Raw genomic sequence first — 16057 nt, forward strand, 5'->3', positions numbered from 1 at the left:
CTGAAGGCAAAAGGGGGTCCAACCCGTTACTAGCATGGGGTACCTAATAAAGTGGCCGGTGAGTGTATATATGTATGTGAATGAGAGCGAGAGCTGTCCCAACATTAACTTTTTAGAGCTGAAGTAGCTATTCCTATTGTTTAAACAGATAACCTCCCATTCTGAATCATTCTGAGTCTGCAGAAAGGAGTGGTAAAGAGGAAGAAAAACTACCAATTAACATTTTCCCTTTTGGTTTTAGGGTTACCTCATTCCCAGAACCTGGAAGGAAGCTCTTGATGTTGACAGTGCGTCCAGGGGCTGGAAAAGGGGCCTCCATCACGCTACGCATAAAAGGGTACACCAGGGCTGGGGAAATCTCCCTGCGCCTCTCCACCTCCTCCAAGATCTGGACAGAGACAGAAAAATCACTGTTAAAATCACTGAAGTTATGATTGAAGTCCAAACAACAGTCCAGAACCAAGATGCAGTGCTGCATGTGAATGTTTTCTACCTAGCCATATTCACACTTGTTAATTTAAATCTGCCAACTGGAAAATTGGTGTAACATCTACAGGTATGCAATTTCTTTTTGAAAAGCACACCCAGGGATTGCTCAGTATTATCTTCTAGAGTAGCCTCATTCCATCCTAATACTGTACATACAAGAAGGTTTCAAGGCAGTGGCTTTCAGACACTTCCGGAGGTTTTCCCACTGATCGTTACCAAATTGAGTTCCTTTAACCTTCCAGTAAAAGGCTCCAATTTTCAGAAACCAGGAACCAAATGCATTGTTTAGTTGCCTTACCTTTGCAAAGAGGTTGAAACAGCCCAGTTTGCTGACAATGCAGTGCACTTCAGGAAGCCTCTTCCCTTTTCCAATGGGCTTAAAGACACACACAGTTATGTCATATGTCATTAACCGGGTAACAACAGAGATAAATGCCAAAAAATAATAATAATAATAGTATTTAACTAAACAGTAGTGCACTCAGGTTCTCATCAATGGTCTATTTTCCCTATAATGTATTAAGTATTAGTATTTAGTAATAGCATTTTCAATGACAACTTTGTAGATTAGAGGAGAAAAACAAATCAAGAGTCTAAAGTCTAAAACTTTGATAGAAGTGATGAGTTTATCCACAAACAAAACAAAACTCTTCATGTTGGGCTTGGCCAAACTGTCTTCACTAAACATAGAATAAACATGACAAGAAGACATAATTAAAGAAAGCTTAACAAGTCAACCACAGTATGTTCACAATAATAAAATTAAACACAAGCAAACTACAAAAGGCACATTTACTAAACAACCTAAAAAAGTGTTTTGAAAAGTGCCTTGAAAAGACCTAAAAGCAGGTCTCCTTGTGAGGCAAAAGAAAAGGGAAAATTAGGAAATTCTTCTTGCTCTCTGTCATTGATTCAGAAGTGGTTTACGGTCTGTGATTCACATGTACTGATTCACGTCTCCTCTGAGATGTTGAGTAAGCATGTGGCGGGCTTCCATGTCATCACACACACAAATGCATAGGCCCTTGAGTCAATGATTTAGATGCAAACGTTAACACATCCACACTCACCAAGATCTTCCGGCAGTAACAAAACCAGCGGCTGCCGTCCTCTCCAGTCAAGACAAAAGAGAAGGTCTCACTGTAAACATATCATCAATAGGAAATTGTATTTATACAATTTCAATTGACTTTTTAACAACTACTGTTAAAAAACTAATGTAAACCTGTTGAAATGACAGAAACAAGGTTAAAACATCACAAAAAGATCAGAAGAGGCCAAAACGCACGTTTCCTGCATGGAGATGTGCCTAAAAACGTGAATTTAAAAACATCTGTAATTCCTTGTATAAAAGCTGGAAAAAAAAAAAGAGTTCAAAAAATAGCTTTAGGGAATTACTTCATTCAGAAAATCAAGACAACAAAACACTGAATAATAATAATAATAATAATAACTGTTAAACAATGCCAGGGCTGTTTAATCTATGGAAATACAAAGACAGCGCAAACAGAAACTAGGTAACTTGGTAAAAGGACAGGTGTGTTTTGTTTATTTGCCCTACCACAGATAAGTGTTTTAAAGACAGGGAGGCAGGGTAAGTTGAGACCATAACCCAAATTACAACAATGACCCATAACCGGTAGTAGTAAAAAAAGAGAAGAATGCCCAATGCCCCTAAGGACTGAGATTTAATTAGATCCGTTTAAATTGTAATTATCCCTGTGGGGAATTTGAGTTGTTGGCAGCAAATTATGGGTTACAGCTGAGGATATGAATAGGAAAAGCGGAAATAGGGATATTAAACAAAATATAAATGATAATTACAGTGCTAGAACTTAGCTAAACACGTTACAGGAAAGAACAGTTAGACTTTTATCAGAGCACATGAAAGGTGGTGTGTATGAGGATAACAAAGGAAAATACACACAAAGGATAGAAATACAGCGTCATGTTACCATTGTGCCATTGGGATGCAGTTACTTATACATCTAGCATGCTATTAAAATATTGCTGTAACGCATGTGCTGACCTTGACATGTGTGAAGAGGGCTTCCAGTCCTGCGAGTCAGGAAAGCAGAACTTGGGAATAACTTTCAGCTGATCCTCAGCCTCTTTGGATACCCGGGAGGACTTCTCAAACTGAAACAGAGGGACTCCAGTTACAGAATCAGATCAGAAATACTTTTTATTAACGCAGTGGTTCTCCAAATTACTTTTTTTAAGTGGTTCCAAGTGGACCCAGGTGAAATCTTTGGTAATTTAATGGCATTATTATAATTGAATAGAACTTAAGTATGATAAAAAGGACTGGGTATTTTTACATAACTACTTGTTCTAAATCACCACCACAATGTGTTTTGTTATGAAAAATATTCAAATATATACGTTAAAAAAAAGAAATAGTAACAGAAGTACTTTAGTTGTGTGTTTTTAATGTGTCTTCTCTTCTGATTAAAACAAAAGGGTTTCAACCATAGAATAAGGATCAAACAATCTGAAAAGCCTTTGGAACGTAGGTGGTTGCTATGGTAACAAAATGCAGACTCTCCGGGCTGCCTTCAGCAGCTAACATTAGCTGGCAGGCTTTATAGACAGTGTACCATGTATGTGTTAAGCAATGCACTGTTAAAAGTTACCGCGACAGCAACGGTTTCTCCCCTCAGAAAGAAAACGTGTTTCATGCTTCTTGCGTTTTTAATTTAACTAACCCAGTAACCTTCCTATTTAGTGTGAAACGGTGAACACTGATGATGGCTTCTAGCTAAAACACTTTTGTGTTTTGCCCACATTAAATAAGATGATAAGTTATCTGTGAGTGACATAATTCTTTGATTCTGTATGGCATAATTTAAACAATGCTTGGCCAGAAGTTTTCATTCTTTGATTTTCTTTTACTGCTGCTAGCGCATTTGCTGCTCATGATCTGACCAGAGTTCTGAAACAACAATGCAGTTATGAATTGATATGTTCTACATGTCATGCAGTATGTAAAACACCTTCTGTGCTGTTTTGGTTCATTTAGTTTCCACTTTGTGTAATAAAATGGTTAATTTTATAACAGCGCTGTGCTGAGCCAATGCTGCTGGTTCTGCAGGTGCAAATATGTTTGAGCCTGCATAGGTTGATTTCAACAGGTTTTTGTCTATATTGTTGTGTACAAACTTTTTAGACTGAGCTTTGTTGGCTGAGCATGTTGTAGACAGTACTGCTATTGCCGTTGTAATACAGTATATGTTGGATGATAACATTGTTGCTGTTTTTTTTTTAGTTTGTTCTTTTTGTTAATTCTACATCCTTTGGAAAATGGCCCACCCCACAAAATACTATTTCTGCCTAAGCCACTTAATTCTTTTAAGATTCATGTTTTGGGCTTTAATTACCGTTATTTGATTTGAAAGTTAAGACAGGAAAGTGGGAGAAAGAGAGAGAGAGGGATGACAATCAGCAAAGGGCCACAGGTTGGAACTGAACCGTGGCTGCTACAGTAAGGACTGAGCCTCTGCGTGGGATGTATGCTCTACTAGGTGAGCCTTCAGGGCGCCCCAACAACAGACATTATTTTAAAGTCACTAAAATATAAATAAAAAATAATATGAAAAAACAAGGCAACTTGAATTCATGAAAGTTCTTGACTTACGTAAACCTGAGAAAATCCCCATTAAATTAATTCTTCACTACTTAAAATAAGAGTCATCTTCCTTTAATTTTGCCAAACTAAATTATATTTAGGACATGAATTATTCAGTTATGATTAAAGTAGATGTGTGTCCTTTGCCTAGATTATGAGCTGAGTTATGTTAGAAGCTTCTTCTTACCAGTTTGGGGAACTGTTGTGTGATTTCAGGGGAGTAGGTGTTTCCTGGGGAGCCTTTTCTCAGTGACACCACCACAAAGATCTGGAAAAGCTGCTGCTGCTGCAGCTGGATCAGGTCTCTCTCCAGGGTGCGGTAGCCTGGCCGACGTTTCAGTGTAGACTGGATGTAAACTGATCTCCTGGAGCCTGCTGGATACCACACAAGGAGACTATTGTAAATGTTTGTCCTGGGACATGTCCCATCCAGCACATTGGATAGGAGGCCTTTTAAATGTCAATGACAAGGGGCATGTCGTTTGGTTGGCCAAAACAAGGGGGCATGGACTAGCATAGTCAATCGCGTTCTCAATGGCAACACTGCTATAACAGACATAATCTACAAAAGAACTACTTACAAGTCCCTGTTCTGCAGGTTTTCCACACAAAGTTGGAACTGCCTACTCGTTTAGAAGAAGTTTCACAGTTAATCTTGCCTTGTACCAAAGAATTTCTAATAAGGAAAGAAGTTCCACTTTATCCTGATACTTCCGGCTGTCACTACCCGATGTGAGCTGAGTGCAGATGTGAGATGTGCATGCATCACTTTGCGACAAGTAGCCTACAAGTTGCTAACGAGATTTCACAAATTTCAGTATGGTCCGTTATGCCGTAAACCATTTAAATCTGAGCATCCGCGAGTCACATCATGCACTCGACTCACATTGGGTAGTGACACCGGCTTGGTTCCAGTTCCACCAGAGTTCTACTCGGGCTGCTCACAGCTGAGTGCAGAATGAATGGGAGGCTATGGAGCGATCCCCTCAAAATCCACTTTTCTCAGGATATAATTTTTTGTCTAGTAATTTGAATGTGTCATTCGAAAGGGCAGGTATGTTATTTTCATTGTAAGCATGTCAACCTGATAACAGTGGCATTTAGTTCAAAAGACATCTGGACCCAAGTACAGCCTCACAGAGCAGCTAGCACGGCCACAAAGAAACAGTAGATCTTATTTTAAATTTGAGAGGCTGAAACCAGCAAGCGCTTGACATTTTTGATGGATGAGACAACACTAGTGTTGATGTTCCTTTCAAACATAATCAGGTGCATTAAGGCGCCATTATGGTTGTATGTCCCTAGATTGGAAAGAAATATGTAACATGGCTGGCCTTAGCTAGAGAGATAACTTCCTGGAGCTAATAAATTCTTCAGAGACGCTATGAATATTTTCATAGTGTCAATTAAATTAACTGACTGACAAAACTACGTTTTCTTACTTCACACAAGAACACTTACCTCTAAATTTAAACCTGAAAACCAGACTTGACATAAAAGGACATTACAGCTATATTAACTCTATGGAGATACCTTTGGTGTTGTCCTCAGGGTCACTCTCTGTCCCACTGGTCTCCTCTGTTGATTTGAATTAGAGGAGGGAGAGATTAGGGAAAAGCAGAGGAATGGAAAGGACTTGAGGGGCAATAATCAGGTGCAGACAGTCAGCCTTTGTTTCCTAATCAGCAGCTTCGCCTGCTGCAGCTGGCCTGTGTGTACCATCAAAAGCTGGGTATTTCCAGCAAGAGGCTCAACTTAATCTTTTTGAAGTGTTGATGTGAGTGACATCTGTGACAGTTTGAGTGTGTGTGTGTGTGTGTGTGTGTGTGTGTGTGTGTGTGTGTGTGTGTGTGTGTGTGTGTGTGTGTGCGTTTTACCTCGCACTGAGAGTCCCTGGTTCTTTACTCTCTTTCTCCCTCGCTTGTCGTCAAAGATGGTCTCAATCTTGTTGACGTACTGTGTAGTAGAACACACACTCAGGTAACTTGCCAGCCCCATAATTTCACAGCCATTATAGAATCATGATTACAGGGAATCATGGTAAAACAGCCACTAAGAACATAATTACATTATAGATATCCAGCTTTTTTTTTTTAACCTTACATTCCTGCATTCTTCTGTTAATGCTCTGAAACAGCATTTGGTAGTGGACTCAAGTAAACTAAGGCCCTGCATTAATACACAGAGATGGCGCTCAACCCACAAACAGGCCCGTACGTACAGAAATCGAAAACTTATCTTTAAGGAGGACACACAACGCACTGCCACTTGAGGAAGCCAACTTGTATCGAAAGAAAGTAAAAATGCCCTTACTAAGATATTGATACTGTTATTAAGAAGAAAAATACATAATGAGGTGTTATCTCTATGCCCATTTTCATTGTTTAACATGTGATCTAAAAGAGTTTAGGAACTGTATAACATATTCTAAAATGTTATGTTATATTATTACTAATCCGGCTATTTATTTAAAACCATTTGTTAAAAGTTGCATAATGGAAAACAAACAGGTCAACAACAACATCTTGTTGAAATGCCACCTAAAAAAAATCTTAGCTAGAATCCTTTTCTAGTCCTTACCTTTATAGATGTATGCTAATACTGGTTTTATTACTATACCTCATCATTAAAGTTCCTCCCTGTCCATGGTTTTGCTCCTGCCATGAGTTATATGTTCGAATTTATGTTCTGTCCAAATTTAGGAAGTATACATACAGTACATGTTGCTCTACCATTATCTATTTCTTTCAGCGTCCTCTCCTTCCTGCTTAACCAGTCACGCCCCCTTCTATTCCTTCCCACATGACACGTGATACATCATTCAACAGATAACATGCTTGTTGTCTACCAAAGGGCAACATAAAACAACAACATCTCAGTCAACCATTGTGTCCAAATACCATTGTGTCCAAATACAGACTAATGACATTATTCATTTATCGTTTACCTGAGGCGTCCTCTGTACTTTTTGAGTGCTTGCACGCTGGGGTGTAGCTGGTTTTGGAGTGTCTGCAAGTAATTTGGAAGCTGTAAATGTTTGGAACCTCTTCCTCTCCACTTTGCCAGCGTAGCCTTGCAACGTTTGGGGTTTAGGAGGCAGCTGGAAGACAACAAGTGCAGAGTCATCGCTTGGTTTTAAGGAATTTCATGGTATTGATCACATTCTCCATTAGAATCTCAGATTAGGCAGTAATTGATACACCCCTTAACAACTAATGAAAAATACTTCCATAGTTTGAAAATGAGACATAAGTAAATGGTGTATCTTTTTATTTTTACCTTTGGGCCGTGAGGCCGTGCAATAGGGAGACACATGGGAGATAGCTTGACATCCTCATAGGGGTCATCTCTGGTCACTTCACCTGGGGAAGATAAGACAAGCTGACTGGATGATTTGATCAGGAGACAGTTTCACCACACTGAATGCTTGCTTTTAAGAAGGTAATTTATATAAAAGTAAATTAATGATCATTCATTATTATCATTTATGGACACTTCAATGAATATGAATTCAGAAAGAACTGCAACTAACAATCATTTTCATTATCAATATATAATTAACAATATATTTTTTTCTTGATTAATCATTTTGTCCATAAAATGTTAAGAAAAGCTGAAACCCTACGTGTATAATGTTTTGTAAGAACCAAGGCAACGTTGGATTTCTAGTTTTATTCCACCAACTGTCCAAACCCCAAAGTTATCAGTTTGATGTCAGATATAAAAAATAAAAGCACATGTGAGAAGCTGAGACACAATATCTTTCGGCATTGTTGCTTGAAAGCAACAATTAATCCAATTTTCTGTTGATTGACAAATCCACTAATTGTTGCACCTCTAGATGCAGATACTTTTGTTTCACTGTGGTACCACAATTGTCTACTTTCCACCATTGGCGGTTACTTCTGCAATGGCTGACGCAGAAGGCTAAAAAGCAATGGATTTCTTATTATCTGACCTGATTAGTTACAAATCACTATATTGTACGGTTGTGCTCAATCTTGAATCTTGCAACTTTCAAAATATCATAATATTCCAGAAACAGTTAGATCTGTTGGAAACCAGGAGTAGATAAGTCCCCTTGTAAAGGCATTTCTTTTTTCAAATCCTCTTCAATGATTTTTCCTGATTAGGTCACTGGTATCTGTACAACATCACTCTTTAACAGGCTCTGTAATGGTGATAAAATAAGTTCAAAGCGGAGCATTTAAGATTTAGAACTGTATATTTAACCAATGGCAGTCACCAAAGCCTTTATGACTTCCTGTCTTTGTCTCTTTTTAAACAAAACCAGTGCTAAGTTGAGCGTTTTTTTAAATAGATAACAGCTAGACAGTGAGTGTGATGATTAAAAGCTCCAGATGTTAATTGAAAATCAGCTCCACAATGTCTCTGTTTATATCTGACAGGGTATTTGACTTACAAACGATGTCCTCATAAATATTGTCGTCAGAGTAGGCATGGTAAAGGCCTGAGTCTGTTTCCTCGCCTCCCATCGAGCCTTGCTTCTTAGTCAGACGTGCCGCATCCTCGTACTCAAAGGACTTCCTGTGGCAGGGAAGGGAAGGCAGTGAAATCGAGGGGCCTGGCTGCTGCCCTAAAGATAGCCACCATACTATTGTTCACTCTATTGTCTTATTTTTAGTCAGCATTTCACCGCAACATTCCTTATGTTGATATCAAACACAGCAAGACAGTGAGAGTGTGATAAACGTTCATGACAGGATATGACTGAGCATTTGGTACTAACATTCTTTAAAACATATAACAATTAAAAAGAGCATGACCTGATTTAGCTAGAGACAGCAGTTGGCAACATGAAAATGTCATCGTAGCTGTAGCTGTCATAGTAAAAATTAGGTCATTTAGTTAGAGCTAATTTATTATGATCTAGGTCTACAAGTTAAGTTTATGTTTATTTATCTTTCCATGCAATTTGATTTTTTTTTCATAATGCACACACTTGTTAAAACGCACTGATACATGATTTGTGATGCAATACCTAGCCGCATGGAGGAATCGTATGCTGCACAAGAATGACAGCTAATGACTTACTCGGAAGTTGGTAAACAAGGACCCTTCTAGAACTATGCCAACGGTGTGAAGGCATGGAAGGAGTGCTTTGTGTATGTCTTTTTTTGCTAAGCCTTCATTGAATGAGAGAGAATGAGTGTGAGAGGGTGTGTGCGTGCCTGTAGATGATGACCCCGTGGCTGCTGAGGAACTACGCCACATCCAATAGAGAACAATACTGCCTGATATCATGTGACATCACACCTGGATCCCAGCCAACAATTAGACTCTGTCACCTCTACAAAACTTTCCTTAAAGCAGTGCAGATATTTGATAAACTCTCTGTTTCAGCCAGAGTGTGTTAAATGTGCATTTCCTTATTATGTCAGCAGGAGCTGATGATGATTTAGATCAAATAAAACCAGCAAGAAAGTCATTTCTATTTTAATTTTTTGAGTTATTTGTTCTATGCTTTTAGTGCATTGACTCACCTGTTCTTTTTATGCCTTGAAAGCCCATTAGTCTTTGCTGTAGGACATGGAGGAGGTGGGAAGCTAGGTGGGTGGGCTACCCTCCTGGTCCTCACGTTTGGGTAGTTATGAGGGGATCTGCTGTCCCGCCACAATGTGTGCCCCGTGTTGTTGCTGTTGGCTCCCTGATACTGGAATGTCCGCAGAGGTTTGGGAGGAGGCTGAGCTTCTCCTGAAGACTCCCTGCCTTTCTCCCAGAGCATTCTGTCCCCTTCAAGCTTACGCCAGAAACCCCGTGAAGTGTAGAAGTTTCCAGCAGGCATGTTGTCTTCTTGGTCATGAGGTGATAGAGGTAGAAGTTTAGAAACTACTTCAACACCTAAGATGTGATCCGTTTTTTGATCGCCATTGGCAGTGAAAATCTGTTTACCTATAGATTCAGCCGTGATAGCCTCTACTTTGGGAGACGCAAACATCTGTGCTGCAAGTGGTTTATTTCCTGGCGTTGTGGTTAAAAATTCAGTGGGACATTTCTGCAGAGGTTCTGACTTCCTACCAACCACACAATGTCCAGCTTGTGCTAGGGATTCCCGAAAATCCAAACCCAAACTATTTGATTTTGAGAGGCTGGGTTTTGCGTGAAGCCCACCCCTTGATCCCTCGTTGGAACATTCGTTGCCCAGGACATCTCCAGATAAAGTTCGGGATACAGTCGGAGGATGGGCTTTTACCCCGGCATCCTTGTTGCTGCCCTGCTGATTCCGACCTTCCCACTGGGAGATCTTCTCCCTGATGTTAATGCCCTTCTTGTGAGGAGGTGGTCTTCCTGACTGGCGGCCCTGCCAAGCCACAGTGGTCCCTTTCTGCAGGTGATCAACTTCACCACCCCCTCGCCTGCCCTGCTCCTGCCTCAGAGCCAGCATGTTGAGAGTGGGCAAGTGAATGCATCAGGGATTTCTTTAAAAAGACAGACAGGCAAAGCCCTGTAATCTGTTGTCAATTAATCCAGAAATTATACGCTAAAGCAGGAGCACCAAAAGATGTATGGTTGTAACTAATCCTTTAGTTCTTTATGAGTCTTCTTGCGCTAGCAGAGTGTAATTTCCCCCTTGGCTCTTTGTAAACAACCTGAAAAGAAGACAAAACACAAAAATCACTCATCAATCACTGCACTTAAAATCAAGTCTAGACAGCACACCGCAGGGTCAAGGAATACTGAGACAGGAGGACACAGTTACTTCTGAAACAGCACACATCTGAAGCTGTTTACAACTTCTAGGAAGGGACAGAGAGATGGTCAGGCATGACAGGCCCCTGTCAAGGTCGTTTTCCAAAAATAAGTCCAGTAAGAAGAAAAGACAGTGATAGGAACAAGGTTCCCGCAGATTTCAGCTGCTGTGTGTCTGTTCCTTGAGCCGCCCCAACCCTCCTTTTATCCCCATTGGAATTCTGTCTTCTCTGTAGCGGTCATCCTTAACGGCATAGCTGGCCAAATACGGAAATACGCACAATGACATAAAAACAAAGCATTACTAATGTAATCTAGCATTCTTTATCTAAAAGCGTCTTCTCGATGATGGGTAAGAATACACTTTTTAGGTGATTTTTAAAGAGCTTTAGAGGCAAAAAAACACATGATTCTCAAAGCAAACATAAAAAGCAAGTGACAATTACGTGAATGATTGAAAACATTTTAACCACGCCTATCTATGCAGTGGAATAAAGCTCCTCAAATGGTTAAGCTATTGATCAGACACAAGAGAGCAGATATGTGGTGAAGATAAAAACACAGAGGACTAAAGACTCAGATTAACCCATTTCTTTCTTTCTTGGCTAGAATCTATTATCTTGCTCCCTCTCACCAAATCCTATCAAACATTGACAGTTGATGTAAAGTTCTACAGCCACATCCACCCTGACTCTTATTCCCTGAGTCAACATCAATGCAGTCACTGTACACTCTTGTACAGCAGTTCCTGGCTTGCTGGAACCAAACCATATGGACACGTTGCACATTAGGACCGAGGCTGAGAGAATGTGGAGAAGGAGAGACATGGTAAAATTCCACTGCACAGCTCATGATCATATTAACGCGATGAGCTGCATTCCTGCAGAACTGTACAAGAGAGGGGGGGCGGGGAATAAATTGAACCAGAGACAGTCGGTCAGTCAATCAGTCTCGCAAGTGACGCCTTTGTTTAGCTTGACCTAAATCAAATGTATGTGTGCACTGGAATGCTGCTCAATCACTGCCAGACCACGCCATGACAATGCGACTCCCAAACTGACCCACTTGCATTATTTGTCTGTGTGCGGTATGTTGTACAGGAAGGCATGAGTTGCACTTCCTGAGATGCAGGAAGAAGGATCAGCAGACTGTCCATAATTATGGGTTCAGAGAGATTTGCACCCAGTTGAAACCACTGATTTGAGCTATATTTGAGTCATCTATGTTAAAACCCTGTGATGGTAATCAAACATTGTCTTTGAAATACAGAAATATACCAGCTACCGGCCGGTTACAATAACAGTAACATTTGTAAACATGTCTAAAATAGTTAGCTCACCCCTTTCCCATGATATAAAGTTAAAATCAAATTATATTATTTCAAGTCAGGCACACCATGAGGTGCTACAGTGGCTTGCATAAGTTTACCCACCCATGCTAAAGTTGATTAAAAAGAGGAATAGGCATGGGGAACTTTCCATAAGATCATTTCTCAATAAAAATTAAACCAGCTATTAAGCTAACTGAAATAAAACCATGCCAATCTCTGTGTATGGTGAAGTGTATGTGATGATGTGGGGTTATTTTAATTCCAAAGGCCTAGAGAACTTTATCAGGATGCATAGTATCCTGGATCCATGAAATCACTGGCATTTAAAAATAAAACATCATCCAGCCTCTATTGGAAATTAATATTTGGGGGTGTATGCTTATGCCCCCTGCATTTCAAGGAAGATTACTTATTTATTTATTTACAATACATTATTCATTCACAAAGAAACTTGATGTCCTTAAAAGGTTGGATTTTCCATACAAATTTGAATTAAGACATTTAGATCAATTTCCAAAAGATGTTTTTTTTATTCCTCTTTAGCATGGGTGTGTAAACTTATGCAAGCCACTGTATCAGGTGACAAAGCCAGTCATAATCAACTTCACTGACATGTATTAAGCTGTCAACTCTGCAGAAAGGTATATTGTAATTTCTAGCAAAACTCACTGACTCATCTACATAGAAACCAGACAGAAGGCAACCCATTTAGCTCATGTACCCTGTCATCACGCCCTCAGAAGTGTGCATGCCACAACATGCTGTAGGTGAGGTATTGTGTGACTGTGGCATAGCAGTGACAGTTGCTAGAATAAAAGAAAAATGTGGGTTTGCTAAATGCCAGCATAAAAAGGACACACCAAGATTAAGTGCCTGAAAATGACTGATCCATCACCAGCCACCAGAACAGTTTGTGTGCAACCAAACATTAATTATGACAGTGCCAGTGAAAGAGTGATAGACCACTTTAACATGACAAGTTCCATCATTTGTTGACATTTGTTGTCTCCACATTCTTCCATAAATTTAGACCAAGACAGCTATTCTATCAAAAATGTACACAAATGTGTCATCAAATTGAAGAGCTTTTTAAAAAATGAATGCAAATCAATTCATGTACAGTGATCCTTGTTCTGATTAAACCCATTCTCTGAGGGGATTAGTGGAATACATCATGTATGATTTCAGTTATGGTCAGTTATTCATAAACTCAACTGCTTTTTATACATTTGACAACACCTGCAGAGGATTTCCATGTAGTAGCTGTACTCTGCATTAAGGTCCAATGACCTTAGCTAAGTCTGCGAGCTGAATTGCTCGATTAATTCCTGTTATTGCTGTTTATTGTGTTTATATAAATCAATAACTTACCTGCAGTACAAAGTACAACAGGGATACATCTAGGAGAACAGAAGAACTTGCCCTCGCTTTGTTATAGAAAGAAAATATATTCCCAAACATTCTTCAAAACTACAGCTATACATTTGAAATAGTCTTTATTACTGAAACTCCCTAATTTATGGAAATAAACGTAATAACTCCCCTGACTCATAAATATCTACCCTGTAGTTTGGCCTTTACGAAAGGCCGAAATAAGTAACTAACTGATATTGACTACAGTATATGGTTTACATTGCTCGCCGATACCAGCTGGTTAAACTTCTTCAGTTGTCTGTTGCGGTAACGTTACAGGATAGCCTAACGGTATGGGTTCATCCTTTGAAGATTTAAATTGGACGAAAAAGTAAATGACCGTGTTAGCTATTGGAGGCATGCCGAATTGAACACGTTGACTTATTGATTAAAAAATTTGCCTGATACTTAAATTGAAAAATAACTCCAACTTTTCACTTTATGGGAGAAAAACAGCAAGGAAAAAAGCAACTGGGTAACGTAAACTTGAATGCAGCAACATACTCTTGTTACGTCAACGCATTTATTGCTAGCTAGCGTCAACTAGAAGAGAAAGACACTAGCTAGTCACAAGAGTTGTGGGAGATGTTATTAGAACAGTACTACTACTACCATAAATCCACATGGAAATGTTTTAAACTAGCTACTGGTCTCGTGACTTACCCTCGTCGTTGATAATGGGATAAATAATGAGCTACACGTATGTGCATTCTTCATTTTCTTTCGACAAAATGAAAAACAAAATAAAATCCGAGTAGCGTTGCACTCGATCACATCGTTCGAATCGAGGAGAGGATGATGTTAGCAGACTGAATATGTCCAGGCGTCAGTAATTGGTAACTTATTAGGAAATTTACTATAAAGAGGAATCAAAACTTGTCCGCTTATACAATAACTACACATAACAACAAAGAAAGTGTACATAGAATAGAGAAAAGTAATGCAGAACTCCTGGCCCTCCTTCTCAGGACATTTTAGCTACGTCAAGATAACCATGAAATATAAGACTTCCGGTTAAAACTTCCAAAATAAAGTCGTTCATTTAAAACCGTAAAAATGTTTCACTTTTCAGAGTGAAAATTACACAAAATGTTGTACACTCACAATAAAAAGCTTCGTTTTTGTCTTCTTTCCATTTATTTGTTTTGTTAACATATTATCTGTTGGCGCCCATTTGTTCCTTGGTTTGGTCGGTAATAAAGCATGGCATTGGTGTAAATGCGTGTCTTTGTACTAATAAATGCCAATGAATAACTTGTTAACAAGAGTTTAAATTTCACTTTGGATATGACAATCCGTTTATTTAAAATAAACACACCTAATCAAACAAAATAACTGCTCTTCTTCAATCTTGCCACGTCATCATACACTTAACCACGGTCAAAAAAAACAACAGTGACCTTGCTGTGCGCAACACAGCTGAACCAATTAGGCCACATTTAAATAAACTTTTTCACCTCTAGCGTCACACGCTGGTCACCAATGAAATGGCTCCACCATTGTCAGTGTTATCTTCTTAAATATTTTAAAGGCAAATGTAGGCTACTTTCATTAAAAACTTCAGTGGGTGTGTGCTATGCTGGTTTATTGTTTCAATGTGTGAATATGACCTGTCACTGAAGTTTGGATCCACCAAAAATCCCTTTGCCAAGAGGGGAGGAAGAGGAAGAAGTGGCAGAACAGGTGTGTGTATTCCAATCTACTGGTAGGTCTTTGTGCATAGAGTAGTATCTCAGTAATCAATTGCTATGGACTACACAGTGGACCAATTCAAAGTAAATCCACACTGTTTGGGGTTTTTGAAAATAGTGGTTGACATGTTTTGTTTTTTTGTAAGTCGGAGGAAATATCAGCCTAACGTTGCCCCAAACTGATCTGCACACCTATACTTTGCCCACTTCTTTCAAGTCATTTTTTTTAGAGATTCAATTCATTGTAGACTCATTCCACATATCTGTCTTATTTCTAACTTAGCTACACCAATTTTCTAGGCAAGTCATTTGACTTCCTGTTTTACTCAAGGTATTTCTTTCGAGCTTGACGCGGAGTGAATGTGAGAAAGTTTGGTTGAATCCTCCCGAGCCAAAAGAGACGACGTCATCCCATCAACCGCTGCAGCTGTCAACGATGAAGAAATACTGTTGTCTTCAATTGTCCTGGGAAATATAGGTACTCAGTTATGAGCTGCACCTGCTCTACTCCACGAGTTAATATATATAACTTGGACTTTACTTTCATTTATAAAGTACCAAGATGTTATATCGTGGCGCATGAAAGTGATGGACAGAGTTGGAACTGTTGTGAGCACCCATTTGTTTATTCAGTTCGCCTGACTCCAACTAATGTCAAAGGCTAAGAAATTTCTATTTGGCAGCAATACCAGAATTGTGAAACCCACTTTAATAATCTATAGCCTACAATGGACCGGAGCAGACTCAGAGCATAGTCTACATAATTGTTCAGTTTTTTCAGGTAGCCTAAATCGT

At 39.3% G+C, this 16057-nt stretch overlaps 1 protein-coding gene across 2 annotated transcripts in view; it reads right to left on the reverse strand.

Annotated features, from left to right (window-relative positions):
• Nucleotides 1–14572, reverse strand: part of dennd2c (DENN/MADD domain containing 2C) — a 19998-nt gene extending 5426 nt beyond the window's left edge. The window contains exons 1-12 of one of the 2 annotated variants that reach the window (XM_034875609.1): nt 14235–14572; nt 9622–10728; nt 8541–8665; nt 7397–7479; nt 7065–7217; nt 5995–6073; nt 5651–5695; nt 4305–4489; nt 2519–2628; nt 1560–1629; nt 788–865; nt 248–388 (exon numbers count right to left, since the gene is read on the reverse strand). In XM_034875609.1, coding sequence (XP_034731500.1) covers nt 248–388; nt 788–865; nt 1560–1629; nt 2519–2628; nt 4305–4489; nt 5651–5695; nt 5995–6073; nt 7065–7217; nt 7397–7479; nt 8541–8665; nt 9622–10523 — 1971 coding nt within the window. In that variant the 5' untranslated portion in view covers nt 10524–10728; nt 14235–14572. Of the gene's footprint in view, nt 1–247; nt 389–787; nt 866–1559; nt 1630–2518; nt 2629–4304; nt 4493–5650; nt 5696–5994; nt 6074–7064; nt 7218–7396; nt 7480–8540; nt 8666–9621; nt 10729–14234 lie in introns of both variants that reach the window. The other variant, XM_034875608.1, reaches the window with a different exon arrangement.
• Between the last annotated feature and the right edge of the window lie 1485 nt (nt 14573–16057).

Source organism: Etheostoma cragini, chromosome 7 (genome assembly GCF_013103735.1).
Source record: "Etheostoma cragini isolate CJK2018 chromosome 7, CSU_Ecrag_1.0, whole genome shotgun sequence".
Classification (NCBI taxonomy): Eukaryota; Metazoa; Chordata; class Actinopteri; order Perciformes; family Percidae; genus Etheostoma; species Etheostoma cragini.